The sequence below is a fragment of the Oncorhynchus tshawytscha genome, linkage group LG14, assembly GCF_018296145.1.
Source record: "Oncorhynchus tshawytscha isolate Ot180627B linkage group LG14, Otsh_v2.0, whole genome shotgun sequence".
NCBI lineage: Eukaryota > Metazoa > Chordata > Actinopteri > Salmoniformes > Salmonidae > Oncorhynchus > Oncorhynchus tshawytscha.
Window position 1 is genome coordinate 22,702,154 of NC_056442.1, and position 18,288 is coordinate 22,720,441.

General features: G+C 46.2%; 1 protein-coding gene across 5 annotated transcripts in view; it reads right to left on the reverse strand.

The window, feature by feature from the left end:
• LOC112267361 (spectrin beta chain, non-erythrocytic 4-like) overlaps positions 1–18,288 on the reverse strand; it is a 65,987-nt gene that overhangs the window by 34,997 nt on the left and 12,702 nt on the right. For all 5 annotated transcript variants that reach the window (XR_006078800.1, XM_042297147.1, XM_042297146.1 and 2 more), the window contains exons 5-17: positions 15,111–15,202; positions 14,850–14,930; positions 14,635–14,750; positions 14,290–14,402; positions 11,543–11,730; positions 10,108–10,225; positions 9,739–9,897; positions 9,138–9,440; positions 8,736–8,886; positions 7,390–8,260; positions 7,024–7,161; positions 4,652–5,408; positions 1,886–2,088 (exon numbers count right to left, since the gene is read on the reverse strand). Coding sequence is in view for 4 of the 5 variants with exons in the window: in XM_042297147.1 (XP_042153081.1) it covers positions 1,886–2,088; positions 4,652–5,408; positions 7,024–7,161; positions 7,390–8,260; positions 8,736–8,886; positions 9,138–9,440; positions 9,739–9,897; positions 10,108–10,225; positions 11,543–11,730; positions 14,290–14,402; positions 14,635–14,750; positions 14,850–14,930; positions 15,111–15,202 (3,290 nt within the window). In the remaining variant the exon portion in view is untranslated. The remainder of the gene's footprint in view (positions 1–1,885; positions 2,089–4,651; positions 5,409–7,023; positions 7,162–7,389; positions 8,261–8,735; positions 8,887–9,137; positions 9,441–9,738; positions 9,898–10,107; positions 10,226–11,542; positions 11,731–14,289; positions 14,403–14,634; positions 14,751–14,849; positions 14,931–15,110; positions 15,203–18,288) is intronic.

Genomic DNA, 18,288 nt, shown 5'->3' on the forward strand with positions numbered 1-18,288 from the left:
TTGATATTTCAATACCCATAGTGCATTCATATAATGTACCAGTCAAAAGTTTGGACACACCCAACTCATTCAAGGATCTTTTTCTTTATTTTCACTATGTTCTACATTGTAGAATAATAGTGAAGACATCAAAACTATGAAAGTATGAATCATGTAGTAACCAACAAAAAGTGTTAAACAAATCAAAATATGTTTTCTAATTTAGATTCTTCAAAGTAGACACCCTTTGCCTTGATGACAGCTTTGCACACTCTTGGCATTCTCTCAACCAGCTTCATCGGGAATGCTTTCTCAAAAGTCTTGAAGGAGTTCCTGCATATGCTGAGCACTTGCTGGATGCTTTTCCTTCCCTCTGCGGTCCAACTCATCCCAAACCATCTCAATTGGGTTGAGGTTGGGTGATTGTGGAGGACAGGTCATCTGATGCAGCAATTCATCACTCTCCTTGGTCAAATAGCCCTTACACAACCTGGCGGTGTGTTTTGGGTCATTGCCCTGTTGAAATCAAATTATAGTCCCACTAAGCGCAAAGCAGGTGGGATGGCATATCGCTGCAGAATGCTGTGGTAACAATGCTGGTTAAGTGTGCCTTGAATTCTAAATAAATCACTGACAGTGTCACTAGCAAAGCACCCCTACACCATCACACCTCCTCCTCCATGCTTCACGGTGGGAACCACACATGCGGAGATCATTCATTCACCTACTCTGCATCTCACCAGGACACGGCTGTTGGAACCAAAAATCTCACATTTGGACTCATCAGACCAAAAGGACAGATTTCCACCAGTCTAATGTCCATTGCTCGTATGTCTTGGCCCAAGCAAGTCTCTTCTTATTATTGGTGTCCTTTAGTAGTGGTTTCTTTGCAGCAATTCAACCATGAAGGCCTGATTCACACAGTCTCCTCTGAACAATTGATGTTGAGATGTGTCTCTTACTTGAACACTGTGAAGCATTTATTTGGGCTGCAATCTGAGGCTGGTAACTCTAATGAATTTATCCGCAGCAGCAGAGGTAACTCTGGGTCTTCCTTTCATGTGGTGGTCCTCATGAGAGCCAGTTTCATCATAGAGCTTGATGGTTTTTGTGACTGCACCTGAAGAAACTTTCAAAGTTCTTGAAATCTTCTGTATTGACTGACCTTCATGTATTAAAAGTAGTGATGGACTGTTGTTTCTCTTTTCTTATTTGAGCTGTCCTTGCCATAATATGGACTTGGTAATTTACCAAATAGGGCTATCTTCTGTATACCAACCCTACCTTGTCACAACAAAACTGATTGGCTCAGTTAAGAAGGAAATTAATAAGGAAAGAAATTCCACAAATTAACTTTTAACAAGGCACACCTGTTAATTGAAAGGCAAATTTCAGGTGACCACCTCATGAAGCTGGTTGATAGAATAGCGTGCAAAGCTGTCATCAAGGCAAAGGGTGGCTACTTCGAAGAATCTAAAATCTAAAATCTATTTTGATTTGATAAACACTTTTTCGGTTGCTACAGGATTCCATGTGTTATGTCATAGTTTTGACGTCTTCACTATTATGTTACAATGTAGAAAATTGTCAAAAATAAAGAAAAACCCTGGAAAGAGTAGGTGAGTCCAAACTTTCGACTGGTACTGTATGGTATTGTGCCTCTGACAAGTGATACCTCTACCTTTACCTCATGCGTTTCAGACTTTACCATAGCGCCCTCCCCTGTATAAATAAGGACATGTCAATATTCAGCCATGCTGCTATATGGATCGGACTAAGCTCACATTTCATTCTCATGCCTCCGTGCTCTTCTGTGTATAGTCAAAGATGTTTCAGAAAGATTGTACATGGCTTTGACATACAATAGCATGGTCAGACAAGAACAGTCCTATATGTCGCCACCCACCTGTTAGCGAGGGTGTCCACACGCTCCCTGATACGGTCCGAGTAGATGTTGCTCTGGCTAATGAGGCTCTCTCCGGCCTCGATGACAGCCTTGATGCGATGCAGGTTGAGCTCCATGGTGGTGGTGAAGTCCTTGTGCTTCTTGATGGCAGCCTCCACCGTCTCCACCGTGGCGGGGAGCTCAACGTGGGCCAAGGCTGACTCCTGGTAGGGGGACGGGGAGAATGGACAGAGTCAGAACCCCACGTCAGTGAAGCGTTTATGAATGTACAAGAGAATAGAGGGAATATAAGTAAACCTGAGAGCGAAAAATGGGAATATTACTGTAGTAAGCTCTTATGTGGTATGTAGGGGGAAACCTTGCTCACAGACATGGGTATCATCTCATGGCATTTTATCAATAACTACATTAGCATGTTTAGTACATGCAAAAGGTGCAGATTCTATTTTGCTGAATGACAAATAAACTGATCTCTAAGGACTATAACGAGGTCGGGTTTCAGTCATTATTGGCAAGGAACCCTACAATGTTTTCCTGATCAATGAATGGCATGAAAATAGCAACCCTCTCAGGCTCTATTTCAGACTACAAAGCTCTGCCCGAGATGTCTGAGTTGTGAATGCTGAATTGTTGTGTTCAACACAATGACAGGTAAAGCAAAGCGATAGTGTAAGGACATTCCTACATGTATGGTAGACAGGTTGAGATAAACATGGGCGGAAGACCAAAAAAACGAGGAGTCCGCGGCACCTTGTTTGACAACTATTCAAAAAGAAATCCGTTGGCCTGTAGTTTGGTGACTGTGGGGTCTAAAGGGAGAACTGGATCTGTGGTAAAGGTCTGTTACCAAACCAGAAGAGACTTGCTCGGACACACGGACAGAGAAGTCAGGGGAAATGCGTGCCTTTTGACATTTCAACTGGAATCTTCTACATGCAAAGACCCTGCAATGGAGTGCACTGTATAAAGGATGTATATATTCCAGCCTGCAGAGCACAGCCTATAGATTATACTGTACATAGTCGCACACATGACACAAATGAAGAGATACTGTGATACTAAATGCCAAACAATGTCATTTTTTAAACATTTTAACATGATCAATTGTACTGTATAAACACCCACATACAGACACTCAAGCCTGTGAACCCTAATAGGCACAGTGAAGACCAAATTGCCAAAGCTTTGCCTCCCTCACAATAGTGTGCAAGAAGATAGCTACTAGTTTTGCTGCAGGCCTGCAATGTTGCGGGTTTACGACTGGTCGTTGGTTGTGCTGTCATATCCAATATCACATCTTGCTGGGATTTCCTGCTATGGAGCCACCTATGAATTCTACATCTAGGCTAGGGATCACAGGCACACTGTATACTGTGCTGTGTGTAACTATAAAAAAATATCCCTCTGATTATTTCCACAATGCCCTTTCCACACCCTTTTCGATTCCAGGTAGAACACTTTTTGGTTCCAGTTAGATCTCTGTTGTGTTCCATGTAGAACCCTCTGTGTAAAGGGTTCTACATGGAACTCAAAAGGGAGCTACTTGGAACAAAAAATAATGATTCAAAGGGTTCTCCTATGGGGACAGCCGAAGAACCCATTTAGGTTCTAGATAGCACCTTGTTTTCTAAGATTGCATTCCTGGGGTTTTCCCTGCCAGCATAACATCTATAGAACACTGGCCACTCACTGTAATAGCACTGACCCTCACTGTAATAGCACTGACCCTCACTGTAATAGCACTGACCCTCACTGTAATTGCACTGACCCTCACTGTAATAGCACTGACCCTCACTGTAATAGCACTGACCCTCACTGTAATAGCACTGACCCTGACTGTAATAGCACTGACCCTGACTGTAAGCAGCACTGACCCTCACTGTAATAGCACTGACCCTCACTGTAATAGCACTGACCCTCACTGTAATAGCACTGACCCTCACTGTAATAGCACTGACCCTCACTGTAATAGCACTGACCCTCACTGTAATAGCACTGACCCTCACTGTAATAGCACTGACCCTCACTGTAATAGCACTGACACTCACTGTAATAACACTGACCCTCACTGTAATAGCACTGACCCTCACTGTAATAGCACTGACCCTCACTGTAATAGCACTGACCCTCACTGTAATAGCACTGACCCTCACTGTAATAGCACTGACCCTCACTGTAATAGCACTGACCCTCACTGTAATAGCACTGACCCTCACTGCAATAGCACTGACCCTCACTGCAATAGCACTGACCCTCACTGTAATAGCACTGACCCTCACTGCAATAGCACTGACCCTCACTGTAATAGCACTGACCCTCACTGTAATAGCACTGACCCTCACTGTAATAGCACTGACCCTCACTGTAATAGCACTGACCCTCACTGCAATAGCACTGACCCTCACTGCAATAGCACTGACCCTCACTGCAATAGCACTGACCCTCACTGCAATAGCACTGACCCTCACTGCAATAGCACTGACCCTCACTGTAATAGCACTGACCCTCACTGTAATAGCACTGCGCTTCCACAGCATCCAAATCTAGTACAGTCAGAAGTCATATTGTACCGTCTTTAGCTATTCATGTTTAATAATAATTACTGACTAATAACACAGATTAGCTGAAGATGATTTGGGATGAATTGACTCAGCACATAACACTCAGCACTTTTCTCAGCACATAACATACAGTATGTAGGCCTAACTACTAGATATTGCTGATAGATATATTGGTGTTGGGATGTCCAACAAGAGGTTAACTGACCTGGTTGTTGAGGAAGGCCTCGGCCTGCTTGACGTCCCTCAGGAAGAGGTGGAAGATGTGCGCCTGCACCAGCACCTCCCTCCGGCTCTCCCACATCTCCAGCAGCTTGTTCCAGCCCACATCCAGCTTCTGGAGCCACTGCTGCAGTGCCGCGTATGGCAGCGGAGCCTCCTCGGCCTCCAGCAGGTCATTGACCGCCTGCAGCCGCTCGTAGTCCTCTTCGTACCTCCCGATCTCCTCCTTCAGCGCCGCGTGGCGGTTGATCAGCCTCTCGGCCTCCTCCAGCGCGTTGGGCAGCTCGTCGCTAGCTGCCGCCGTCTGCGTGTGCACCAGCCACGTCAGGAAGGAGTCCAGGTCCTGGATGAACTGCTGCAGCCGCCCCGCCACCATCAGAGAGTCCTCGCAGCCCTGCAGCGTGCGCTTCAGCTCCTCCCACTCCACACTGATGCCCTCGAAGTGCTCCAGGACCTCCATGGCCTTGGCCGGGTGCGAGATGGCCAGCTCCTCTGCCTCCTGCTGCAGGTGAAGCAGCTTTGGCTCCAGCACGGCCAGGGCCCCCTCCATGGTGGAGAGCCGGCGCTGCAGGGCCAGCACCCCGCCCAGGTCACTGCCCACGTACTGAGTGGCGTCGATGGCCTTGCGCTTCTCCTGGATCTGAGACTTGATCTCAGCACACTCCAGCAGGTAGTTCTGGAGACGGAGGACAGAGTCCAGGTGATCCTTTTTCTGCTCCACCATCTCCACGATGTGGTTCCATCTAGAGGGGACAGACAGGGGACACAGGGGTGGGGAGGTCAGACAGGGGCACATGGGTGGGGAGGGGGAGGGGAAAGACAAGGCCACAGGGGTGGGGAGGGGGCGTAACAGACAGGGCCACAGGTGGGGAGTGGGCAGACAGGGGCCCAGGGGTGTGGGGTTAATAGGAAGGGGCACAGTGGTAGGGAGAGGGGGACAGACAGGGGCGCAGGGGTGGGGAAGGGGGCTGGGTCAGTCTGCATCTGTTTTAAGCTTTTAATTCACATATAATTCAGTCAGTATACTAAAACATACACTAAGTACTAACTATTGTTACAATTGTCACAATTCATGTTTGAAAAATATATAGACTATTCAAATATATATTATTTTCACTTACCAACAGAGCCCAAGAGGATGGAATCAATAGTGCAATTGATCGAATGCATTAATAAGGGACATTGGTTTCGTTTGTTAGTTGTCATTTGCATCTCAAAGGGTTTTGTCTTTATCTTGACACAGGCTGTGTCTAGCTTGTTTCCACGCCAATTAATATGGTCCTCATGCAAAAGAACAGTCATGAATTATACTCATTCAGCGAAGCATATCCAACATGACGTCATGCCAAAACCCCCAAGCCAGAGGCTTCAAAGGGTATAGCAATAATAAATAGGACCATTGACCAGATATGGTCAAAACATGAAGCAAACCTGAACAAGAGAGGACAAAGTCTACCGAAACTATGTCATAGAGATGTACAATATCCATGAATGCTATACTTAGTCACAACTAAAAGCATAACAGTTTGAGACTGAGGGAGAATATAGTAAAGCCAAAGAGAACACATTTTGGGCATGTTGGTCTGGTCTTGCAACCGGTGTGGTAGGCAGTCGACACAGATGGTCACCCTGAGATAGGCTCTGTATGCCAAGGTCAGGAGGAACTGGGCCACTGGAGCATTTCACCAAAACCATCATCCACTACCCAGGCCCTGGATCTGTCTGTCTGTGTCACCATGGTGTCACTAGGGTCTCTGGTCCCCTTCCAGTTCTATCAGCAGGGAGCATGTGATCATCGTGGTCAGCATGTGATCCCCCCACCACCCCCCCTTTCCTTATTTGGTAGGAAATTAGCTAACAATGAGGTAACTAGAACACTTTGGGGGGAAAAAAATCATAAATGCACTACGCACCATGTGTTGTACATAGATTGACAGATGTGTTTCTATGGCTGTGTTTACACAGGCTTCCCAATTCTGATCTTTTAATTTATTTTTATTAATTGGTCTTTTGACCAATCAGTTCAGCTATTTTCAGAATTGGGCTGCCAGTATAAACGCAGCCTATGTAGTGTTTAGTTTTGTAATAAATGACCTGTGTTGATGAATCTCTATCCAACTAAACATAATTCCCATGTTATTTTGCAATGCAGATAAGTCACATTTTCATCCCATATTGTCATGTTGTGGAATAGACCTGGGGTGCATTGATTGCTACAGACCATAGCAAACTGTAACAAAACATTATTGTTGGTAAAGGTCAAGTTAGTCCTTCCCCGTTTTGACCTTTTGCTTCTGTTTGGTTCCTCGTGAAATACACCCCGGAGTTGGTCAGTCAGAGAACAGTGGGCTGGGTTACCTGCTGTTGAGGTGGTCCTGACAGCCTCTGACCTCTGTAGAGCTGGGGTGACCACTGTCCAGGAGCTGCTGCACTATCTGGTTCACGTCCAGGATCCTTCCCATCAGGCTGTTCATCTCCTGGTCCAGGCTCTCAAACCTACAGAGAGTGTGACATGAGAGGAGGGAGAATGTGTGTTTTAAACGCAATAGAGCCATCAGTTAGATATGACTGATTATGACATTGCTATGACAGTGTTATGTCGCCCTTATGAGGGGAGGGTTCAAGCAATGGATTCCCGAAAAACGCATGACTAACTTTAGAACTAAAAGCATGACTTAAATCTAACATTCTCCCTATGATCTCCACCCCAGACGGGAGCTGTACCTGTGGGCTATGACCTCTACGTCCTCCAGCCTCTCTGGAACCTCCATCTTGTTGAGCCACTGCTCCTTCTCGTCGATCCACACCTCGCAGGCGTTGACCTCGCTGAACATGAGGTAGACGGCCAGCGCGTCGTGCAGCCACTGCTGCCTCAGGACGGCCACCTCGGCCACCTCGGCGTACAGCTGCTCCGCCTCGCCCATCCTCGACTGCACCTCGTCCAGCTCCCGGTAATGCAGTGGCAGCGCCACCATGTGTTTGCGCAGAGTTACCACGTGCATCCGGTGCTTGTCCACGGCCTCGCACACACCCCGGTGCTTCTTGAGCAGTGACTGGGTGGAGTACTCATCGTGGCCAAAGTCCTCGCTGGAAACCAGGCGGTAGGCGTCCTGCAGCCAGGCCAGCAGGTCGTCCGTCTCTGTGCTGAACTGGAAGAAATTGAGTGCCTCCTGCAGGTGGCCCAGTCTCTGCGCTGCCTGGTCCTCCAGCCTCTTCCACTCCCCTTTCACCTCCATGATGCGCTCCTGGATGCCCCCCGTGCCGAAACTTTTCTCCATCAGGATCTGCTTGCCCTTCTTCATGGTCTGTTGGAGGAGGGAGCGGTGGGCCAGCAGCTCCCCAGCCAGGGTCTTGTGTTTCTGGAGCAGCCGCAGCACGCTGCTCAGGTCCTTGCCGCAGGTCTGGGTGGCCAGGATGGAGCTCTTCTCGCGGATCCAGGCCTCGGACTCCTCCACCTCCTGGAAGAAGGCCCAGAGGTGCTGAGACTCCTCCAGCTCCGAGCGCCGCTTGGCCGCCAGCTGCTTGAGCTCCTCCAGGCAGGTGCTGACATGGTTGACCCGGTTGCAGATCACCTGGGGGTCACAGGGCTGGTAGCCTGGGAAGGAGAGAGAATAGGGGACAGGGGACAGCACTCAATATATATGTCTGTTTAAAAGATGTATATGGGGGACTGTATCTAAACACTCAATGAAATTTGCATGTAAACAAAAATCCTATTACTGATATAAAACGAGCATAAGGTTTGAAATAACCTTCACTTTTGTATTGTAAATGTTCTTCAGAAAATATGTTCTGGAAAGTCATGATTGCCCTCGTGTGGATCTCTCTGGAAGTGCCACGACCAACTTCACCACTCAATGTACAGTAAACTATACTCCTACACACTCTTAACACAAAACATTTGTTTTTCTTAACTTTTTCCAGGACAAAGGGAGACATAACAGCACAGTCAGTATTTCTAATCCTATCAAATCCAAATATTTCATCCCTCAAAATCACCTCGTTGTTATCAAAGCACATTCCACTTCTCACTAAAGCTGATCTGTAAACATAGCCATCTGATGTCTTACCTTCGATGGTGGTGAATTTGAGAGCGGCTGAGTTAAGGGTCTGCACCCTCTCTGCCTGCGCTGTGATGTCAGCTTCCTGGAGGCTGTGTTTCTGCAGCAGGTCGTCCACCTCCAGCAGATGCTTGCCGAAGTCTTTGGACAGGAGCTGGACCTGTGGTGAGAGGGACCATGGTCACCTTTCTGACACTCAGCAGTGCTTCCCCTGACCATGCTGACTGTACTAAAACTTAAGAAGTCAACGTCTCAAGGATTTCTCACAGTTGTTTCATGTACTGCATCTCCACATGATCATTTCATTTGCGCACAAATGTCAACCCACAGTCTATGCTGTTGAGTCGACACAACTTGGAGACAGTATAGTGTTCATGTAACGTAAAATGCATGACAAAATACTTGTCTCACCTGCATGTCCTCCATCCAGTCGATCATATAGACCATGTCCTGGAAGGTCTTCTGCAGAGCCAGGTTCTTCTCCAACCGGGCCTTCCTCCCCACCACCAGCTCCTTCAGCAGGCTCCACTGGCCCAGGATGTTCTCCTTGCGGGCCGAGATGCGCCGGATGTCATAGTAGCCCTCCGTCTCCATCTCCCCAGCCAGCTCCACCACCACCCCGATGCGCTCCTCGTACGACGAGATGTCTGCCTCAATGGCCTCGTGCTTCTTCATGGCGGCCTCCACCGCTGGCAGGTCGTAGCCAAAGTTATCCTGGTGGGACGGAACATTCAGTCAGGCAGAGGATCACTTAACTACAGGTAGGTGATTGTGGAAGGGTTTACTCAGTCGGGGCAATGCAGTCATATGAAAATAAATCTTAATATACCATTGTACATTTAAAAGTAATTCATGTTATACAATACTTTGCCATTGTTCTTAAAATACATTCTAAAGACATTTCATTCTCAATCTACAGCTAAATTATAAGACTATTGCTATAAGACTGTTAGGATATGGCCCCTGTCTGATATGTTAGAGACACTAGTCACTGTGGCCCTGTGGTCCCTACCTGAGACACGAGGCGCTGGTTCTCGTTGAGCCACGCCTGTCTCATGGTGGTCTTGTGGTCAAACCGCTGGGCCAGCTGCTCCAGCTTCTCCTGGCGAATCAGCTCCTGACGTAGGGCCACACCTCTCTCATGCTCCGCCTTCTCCAGCCTCTCCCACGCCTAGCCAAATGAAAAACAGAGGAAAATGTACCCATAATGCAGCATGGTGATAAACATAAAGAGGAGTAATTTGCACTGATTTGCTACATTTAAAAAAACCTGATACTGATAAAGAAGGATTTTATATTTGCCAAGACATGTCCAGCTATTGCATTATCTGTTCAGGCATTTGAGACACTCCTTATTCCCACGTATACCAGTATTCATTACCTTGTTGATATCAGAGATGAGTTTCCCTTCATGAGGCACGTATGGTTTCTGGTTGTTAGCTCTGAGCTTGCTTTGGATAGTAAAGAGGAGCACTTCCAGGTTCCCCTTCTCCTGGAACCTAGCACAAGACAGAAAGTGTGTTTCACAAATGTCCTGATACACAGTACTTTGCACAAGGTGGGATCCGTTTGAAATGTAAAATCACAGGTGTCATATCCTAGACCCTGTACAGTAAAATAACCCTCTGCTCAAAAATTGATAAAAGACATGCATTTGTTCTTATTATTACATTACTAGGGTTGTGACGGTCATGGGATTTTGGATGATGGTTATTGGTCAGCCAAATGACCGCGGTCACCATTATAATCGTTTGATTAGCAAAAATGTTCTCCTTTCCTCCTACTGCATGTGCTGCTGCAGGGAGGTGCCGTTGCCTAGGCAACCAAAGACTTGTTTGCAATACAACACCTTGCTTGTTTCAGCAAGGAGCAACAAAGTTACATCACGTTGTAAAGAGTCCACGTTACCGCGGAAACGCAAAACAACTACACGAATGCCCGGGCGCCCCCGTCTTCGGTCAGCTGTTCGTTCCCCACAAAAATACGGTTATGGCGGTTATCTTCATCCATAGTTGTCGGTTACACAATCATACAGTCATTGTGCCAGCCCTGTAAGTTACCCGACTCATCAATATATTCTCTGTGACATTGCCTGCAGGCTTGACCTTCACCGCAAAGGCATTCATCATTACACGAGGCCTAGCTCCACACACTGTATAATTGTAACCTAATTCTAAATAATAAGTGGTCATCACTGAGCAGATTTCAGAGTCATATGATGACCACCTCTTGGCCATCGAGGGCTGCCAGGGCAACTAGGCTGGGTGAGAAGCCGGGTAAGGCCTCAGAGATACTAGTCACCAAAGGAGATGTCTATCCTCTAGCCATAGAGTCACATCACTTAGATCCAGTCCCTTTTGGTCAAATAGGTCATGAGTCACATGGCACGGCTAACTGGGTGCTTAGTTACGCCAGACATGCCAGCTTGGGGCCTCATGCTGGGTCTCATGCTAGTACTACTGTGCCCACACCCATCAATGTGTAGGTTTTAGTTGAATACTCCAACAGTTATGGTACATACCACACATCAAATGGGAATCAGACAAATCAAAAGCATCTGTCTGGAGGCATTCTCTGAGAAAATAACATACTATATAACATAAGCTATAAGAACTATAAAAGGATGCAACTATTGACTCAACCTAAATCCAGTCCTAAAACCAAAGCAACCAAAAATTATTTGAGTGATAATTTGTATAAAACAAACGTTTTAAGTTTAAAACCCTCTGGTGTATGAATAGGACCACTATAGATTGAAAAAGAATTGATGCAATATAATTCATACTTTTATGTGTCATTGCACAGTGTTGACTTACTTGATGGGCTTCTCGATGGTGCAGTAGGTGGTGAAGGCTTGAAGCTGTTGCTGGACACCCGTTAAGGAGTTGGCAAACTTCTGGTTGCTGATGATGCCTATGGTCTTCTCGATCCACTCCAGGAGCTCCGAGGCCAGAGCCTCATATCGATCGATCATCTTCTGACCCTCAATGGCATTGTCCAACACCTGTATAAAACGTAAACATTTAGCATCGATGGATATTACATAGGAGTGACTTAATTCATAACTTTTGTTTATTAGCATTTGATAACGGCTCAGACACTAGAGGTATGTGGCAGGGTCTACAGTCAATCACGGGCTACAAAAGGAAAACCAGAACCATCACAGACCATGATGTCTTGCTCCCAGACAAACTAAACAACTTCTTTGCTCGCTTTGAGGACAATAGAGTACCACTGACACGGACCGCTAACAAAACCTGCAGGCTCTCCTTCACTGCAGCCAACGTGAGTAAAACATTGCCCAGCCGCGTCCTCAGAGCATGCGCAGACCAGCTGGCTGGTGTGTTTACGGACATATTCAATCATTCCTTATCCCAGAATGCTGTTCCCACATGCTTTAAGAGGGCCACCATTGTTCCTGTTCCCAAGAAAGCAAAGGTAACTGAGCTAAATGACTATCGCCCCATAGCACTCACTTCTGTCATCATGAAGTGCTTTGAGAGACTAGTCAAGGACCATATCACCTCCACCCTACCTGACACCCTAGACCCACTCCAATTTGCTTACCGCCCCAATAGGTCCCCAGACGACGCAATCACACTGCACACTGCCCTAACCCATCTGGACAATAGGAATACCTACGTAAGAATGCTGTTCATCGACTACAGCTCAGCATTTAACACCATAGTACCCTCCAAACTCGTCATTAAGCTCGAGACCCTGGGTCTCGACCCCGCCCTGTGCAACTGGGTCCTGGACTTCCTGACGGGCCGCCCCCAGGTGTTGAGAGTAGGTAACAACATCTCCATCCCGCTGATCTTCAACACTGGGGCCCCACAAGGGTGCGTTGTCAGCCCTCTCCTGTACTCCCTGTTCACCCATGACTGCGTGGCCATGCATGCCTCCAACTCAATCATCAAGTTTGCAGACAACTCTACAGTGGTAGGCTTGATTACCAACAATGACGAGACGGCCTACAGGGAGGAGGTGAGGGCCCTCGGAGTGTGGTGTCAGGAAAATAACCTCACACTCAATGTCAACCAAACAAAGGAGATGATCGTGGACTTCAGGAAACAGTAGTGGAGAAGGTGGAAAGGACAGACTGAAATGGTCCTCCCACACAGACAGCGTGGTGAAGAAGGCGCAGCAGCGCCTCTTCAACCTCAGGAGGCTGAAGAAATTTGGCTTGTCAACAAAAACTAAAATAAACTTTTCCAGATGCACAATTGAGAGCATCCTGTCGAGCTGTATCAACGCCTGGTACGGCAACTGATCCGCCCTCAACCGTAAGGCTCTCCAGAGGGTAGTGAGGTCTGCACAACGCATCACCGGGGGCAAACTACCTGCCCTCCTGGACACCTACACCACCCGATGTCACAGGAAGGCCAAAAGGATCATCAAGGACAACAACCACCCAAGCCACTGCCTGAACACCCCGCTATTATCCAGAAGGCGAGGTCAGTACAGGTGCATCAAAGCGGGGACTGAGAGACTGAAAAACAGCTCCTATCTCAAGGCCATCAGACTATTAAACAGCCATCACTAACATTGAGTGGCTGCTGCCAACATACTGACTCATCTCTAGCCACTTTAATAATGAAAAAATGAATGTAATAAATGTATCACTAGCCACTTTAAACAATGCCACTTTATATAATGTTTATATACCCTACATTATTCATCTCATATGTATATACTGTACTCTATACCATCTACTGCATCTTGCCTATGCCGTTCGGCCATCGCTCCTTCATATATTTTTATGTACATATTATTATTCATTCCTTTACACTTGTGCGTATAAGGTAGTTGTTGTGAAATTGTTAGGTTAGATTACTTGTTAGATATTACTGCATGGTCGGAACTAGAAGCACAAGCATTTCGCTACACTCGCATTAACATCTGCTAACCATGTGTATGTGACAAATAAAATTTGATTTGAATTATACTCATGTGTGCAAAACATACACTACTGTTCAAAAGTTTGGGGTCACTTAGAAATGTCCTTATTTTTTAAAGAAAACCACATTTTTTTGTCCATTAAAATAACATCTAATTGATCAGAAATGCAGTGTAGACATTGTTAATGTTGTAAATGGCTATTGTAGCTGGAAACAGCTGATTTTTGATGGAATATCTACATAGGCGTACAGAGGTCCATTATCAGCAACCATCACTCCTGTGTTCCAGTTGCACGTTCTATTAGCTAATCCAAGTTTATCATTTTAAAAGGCTGTTGTGCTGACTAGTCTTTAGACTAGTTGAGTATCTGGAGCATCAGCATTTGTGGGTTTGATTACAGACTCAAAATGGCTAGAAACAAATAACTTTCTTCTGAAACTCGTCAGTCTATTCTAGTTCTGAGAAATTAAGGCTATTCCATGCGAAACATTGCCAAGAAACCGAAGATCTCGTACAACGCTGTGTACTACTTCCTTCACAGAACAGCGCAAACGGGCCCTAACCAGAATAGAAAGAGGAGTGGGAGGCCCCGGTGCACAACTGAGCAAGAGCACAAGTACATTAGTGTTGAGTTTGAGAAAGTGTGTCGGCATCCTCCTACCTTTCCCACTCTCTTGCCCTCTACTCGAAGGGCTTTCATCTTGGAGAAGTAATGGTAGTAGGACACAACATAGGTTATTATCGACTTCTCATCTGGGTTCTCTGTATTCACGTCTGCAGAGTCAAACAGGAAGGACAGCAATACACAAACACTTACAGCACACATTTACAATATAACATAATCACACCTTGACATTAAATAATTTCAGTAGTGTAAAATATAAACTATGGTCACTGTCGCTGAAAGTCTGTGAAGGTTTGCAAGTCTGAGATATATGTTACCAAATGTCCATGAACTGTTGAGGAGGTTGTCTAGTCGCTATTTCAATTCTCTGTGCGGTCTTACCTTCAGGGTCCAGGAGTTTGGTGAGCCCCAGGTTCTGCTCAGCTATGTTGAAGGCTTGCTGGAGGTTGTGTGTGGCATTTGACCGGATCAGCTTATGGAATTCAATCAAATCAGGCCTGTAGTAATGCAACGTAGGTCATTTAGTTCACTTTCTATATGGTCACATAAATACATGTTTTAAAACGTAAAGACTTGATTGCTTAGCCAATGCTGACCTGTGTCGGTGAATGAGAGCGTTGAAGGCGAGACCATCTCTCCAGCAGGTGGTGAAGTTCTGGATGTGGACCTCAGAGTACCTGTGGGACAGTTGACACAGAACACACTCACAACTATTGGTCCAATAGATATATGCTATCCAACTAAAGACATTGCATGTATCAACAGTAGTAAAACAACTGTCAACATGTATGGAAAGTCGAAACTGTTCAAAAAGTTTGACGTTCAATTTTGGCTTTTGGTTAAATGAAGACATTCACCCAGCAGTTTTCATCTGGCACCAGAGGAGCAGGGCATCCTTTGCCGACCGCGTCTCCCTGTTGTCGTCACACTCAATCTTAATCACTTGGATCTGTGTGCACAGGGAGCGAGACCAGACGACAAACAACCTTGGTCAAGGAAACCAGTCTCAAAACTGTCCTCAGTTCAGTAAGATCACCAGATTACTATGAAGGTGAGAAGAAAACAGTTAGGAAACACGCCCATGTTGCTGATCAGTTTCAAACACACTGAACACAAAACCCGGTTCCATTCAACACCCACACCAGGAGTGTATTCATTACACCGAAACAGTTTGGGCTGTTTCAAAACGCTTTGCAACAGAAAACGTTTACTTTAAACGGAAAACGTTTTGCCACGAAAACAAGAGTTTCTAATGGACATATTCAAGGAGGTTCCTCCCTCCCGATTTCGTTACATTTGCTCTGTTTGGTTCTTAAATAGTAAACGATTTCTGTTGCAAGCCGTAATGAATACACCCCAATAGTCACACAACTGCATTGCATGTCTCGTCACAAACTCGCACACAGATGTGTGCCTGTCATGTTGGGAGGAAGGCCACAGAATCATGACAACATCACTGTGCGCCCGCATCTATGACAGCCATTGGCCCAATCATGTCACGGTGACATGATACATATTAATGGGAGGGTTGACACCCTAGTATCTGCTAGACCACCCATGTCAACAAATCGCACCTCATCCACAAGCAGACACGCTCACTCACACTGGAATGCAACTGGAAGCTTATAGGACTCTACTACATGTATACACGGTTTAGTCTCCACCTACAGGGAATATGTTATATGTGATTCAATTATGGTAGGATAGCACTACTAATTACAAGGAGAACAACTGAACAACTATAGTTCAAATGAACTGCTGCCTAAAACCAAACTGACTTTTCACAAGAGCCAATGAGGACATTGCATCTCTAAAATGTACCTTATCTGCTCATACCTCAGATCAGGCAGATTTGAAATAGCCTTGATCGCAGTGCATGTCATCCAACAGTAAACAAGTTGCTTGAGAGAAACACACCGTCTGGCCGTGACAGAGAGGAATACACCACGCAGGTCACAATTAGGTAGCATGAACACAACGACACTGAGTGAAGCAACAAGAAAGCATCGTGAAGTTACTAAATGTAATGGAGAGTCAAGTGTTTATTAGTCTTAAAATCGGCTCCTGGAGATCATTTACCTCCTGGAGGCCTCTATTCCTCCTTTCCTTTCCTCTCTTTCCCCCCTTTCTCTCGCTGTGTCTGCTGCCTGCTGCAGTGGCTAGGCCTTGCCTGCTGACTGGGCAAAGTCACCTGGAACAGTCCAAGGGTAGGGGAGGGGTGGAAGGAGAGGGAGAGAGAAAGGAAGAGAGAGATAGAAAGAGAGAGGGAAACAGAAAGGGAGGAGAGACGTAGTAAACTAAAAGAGGAGTGTGAGGAGAGAGGGATGAGACAACCACAAACGGTTGCAGAATCGGTGACAGAGAAGGAAGGAGGAGTGGCAGAGAGAGAAGGGGGGGAGGTGGGGGAGGAGAATAGGTGCTAACTGCATCTTGCCCTGGCCGGAGCCCCACCCCTTGCTCCCTAAAGCACAAATCAGTTTCCAATAACGCGCTCCTCCTCTTTCACTGCATGCAAAATTTAAGAGGCCATCGACTCACTGGCTCCACAGTCGGTGCAGTGGAATGGGATGCCGGCCAAAAGTGCCCCAGCTAACCTGTAATCCCCGTTAGAAGGCAGAGCGATAAGCTATGCCATGCTAGCCTCTCCTCCTGACTCCATAGGCACCACTAGCCTGCGTCCCTGAATCATATTTACAGAGTGACGCTGATTTGAACAACGCAAGACATGCGTTTATGCTGAGACCACCACTGTCCTGAAGGCGACAACAAAAGCCAAACGATTTTGTGCTACTTACATGCCTGTCACTTGTCTGTGGTATCGCGTCCTGTAAGGCCTTGTGCCCATTGTATGCGTATGTCTCTGAGTCGGATGTCAGACAGTATGTCCTTGTTTGAGATCCAACTACGATCAGGACCAGAGTGACATTGCTAGTAACGTCACACAGTGATGATGCGGCATGTTTCAAGGCTTCTCCATACAGTCTTTTGGCCAGTGTATAAATCAGTCGGATTTCTGCCCTTACTCCTCTTAAATTAAGACAGTGCTGAAACCAGCATGCCTGTTGTGTCAAAATCATGACAATAATATACACAGAATGTTGGCCTACTTCTGTTTACCTCTGGGACACAAGAAGTGGATACCTTTATCCAACAGTGCTAAAACTGTCGCAGCTCAAAGACTGATGAGAAAGAGTGACAAAAAGTAGGATAAGACTTGGTTCTTGTGTTTGAAGGTGCATTACAACCTCATCCCCAGGCTATTGCGCACAGCGCATATAAGCCTGGGCTATCAACGATTCAAAGTCGGCGTGAGTGCAGCGTTTCCCAAATTAGGGGTCGCACCTGATTTTAAAATGGGTTTACGAGAGAAACTCAGATTTAAAAAATAAATTAAAAAGTGCTTGGTTCATAGAACCGGGGTTACGTCAGTAACCTCCGATAGCTGCTAGATGCGGTTGCAGTAAACAAAGCGGTTTGTGTTTTCTTCGTACAAATGTGGCTGTATCTATTGAACCGTTTAATCCCACAAGCCACGCAGGACTCATTAGAACAGAGTGGACAAGACCAGGCACTAATGCAATGATGATGTTCTTTTCTACACAGAAGATCATACACAATTATTGCCTGATGATCTTCTGAACATCCCAATGCCTTTCTGAGGGTTTTCAGTCACTTCTAACCATACTTCCTTCAGAAATACTGTCAAAAGTACTGTCAGACTGATTTGTAATAGACTATCATAGCCCATATTATAAAAAGCAAACATTCATTCCAGGGACTGGATTCAATCCAGGGACTGCAGTGACGCCTCTTGCACTGAGATGCAGTGCCTTAAACCGCTGTGCCACTTGGAGCCCCCACATGGTGGGGTCACACATTTTTTTTTTATATCAAAATGGGGTCCCCGGCCAAATACATTTTGGGGACCACTGCCTTAGTAGGAGTGCCCATAGAATTCTATGGGAGTGACCTACCGAGTAAAGTACTTGTCATCATTTAATTTGAGCAAATCACACGACTGCGAGGCATGGGTAG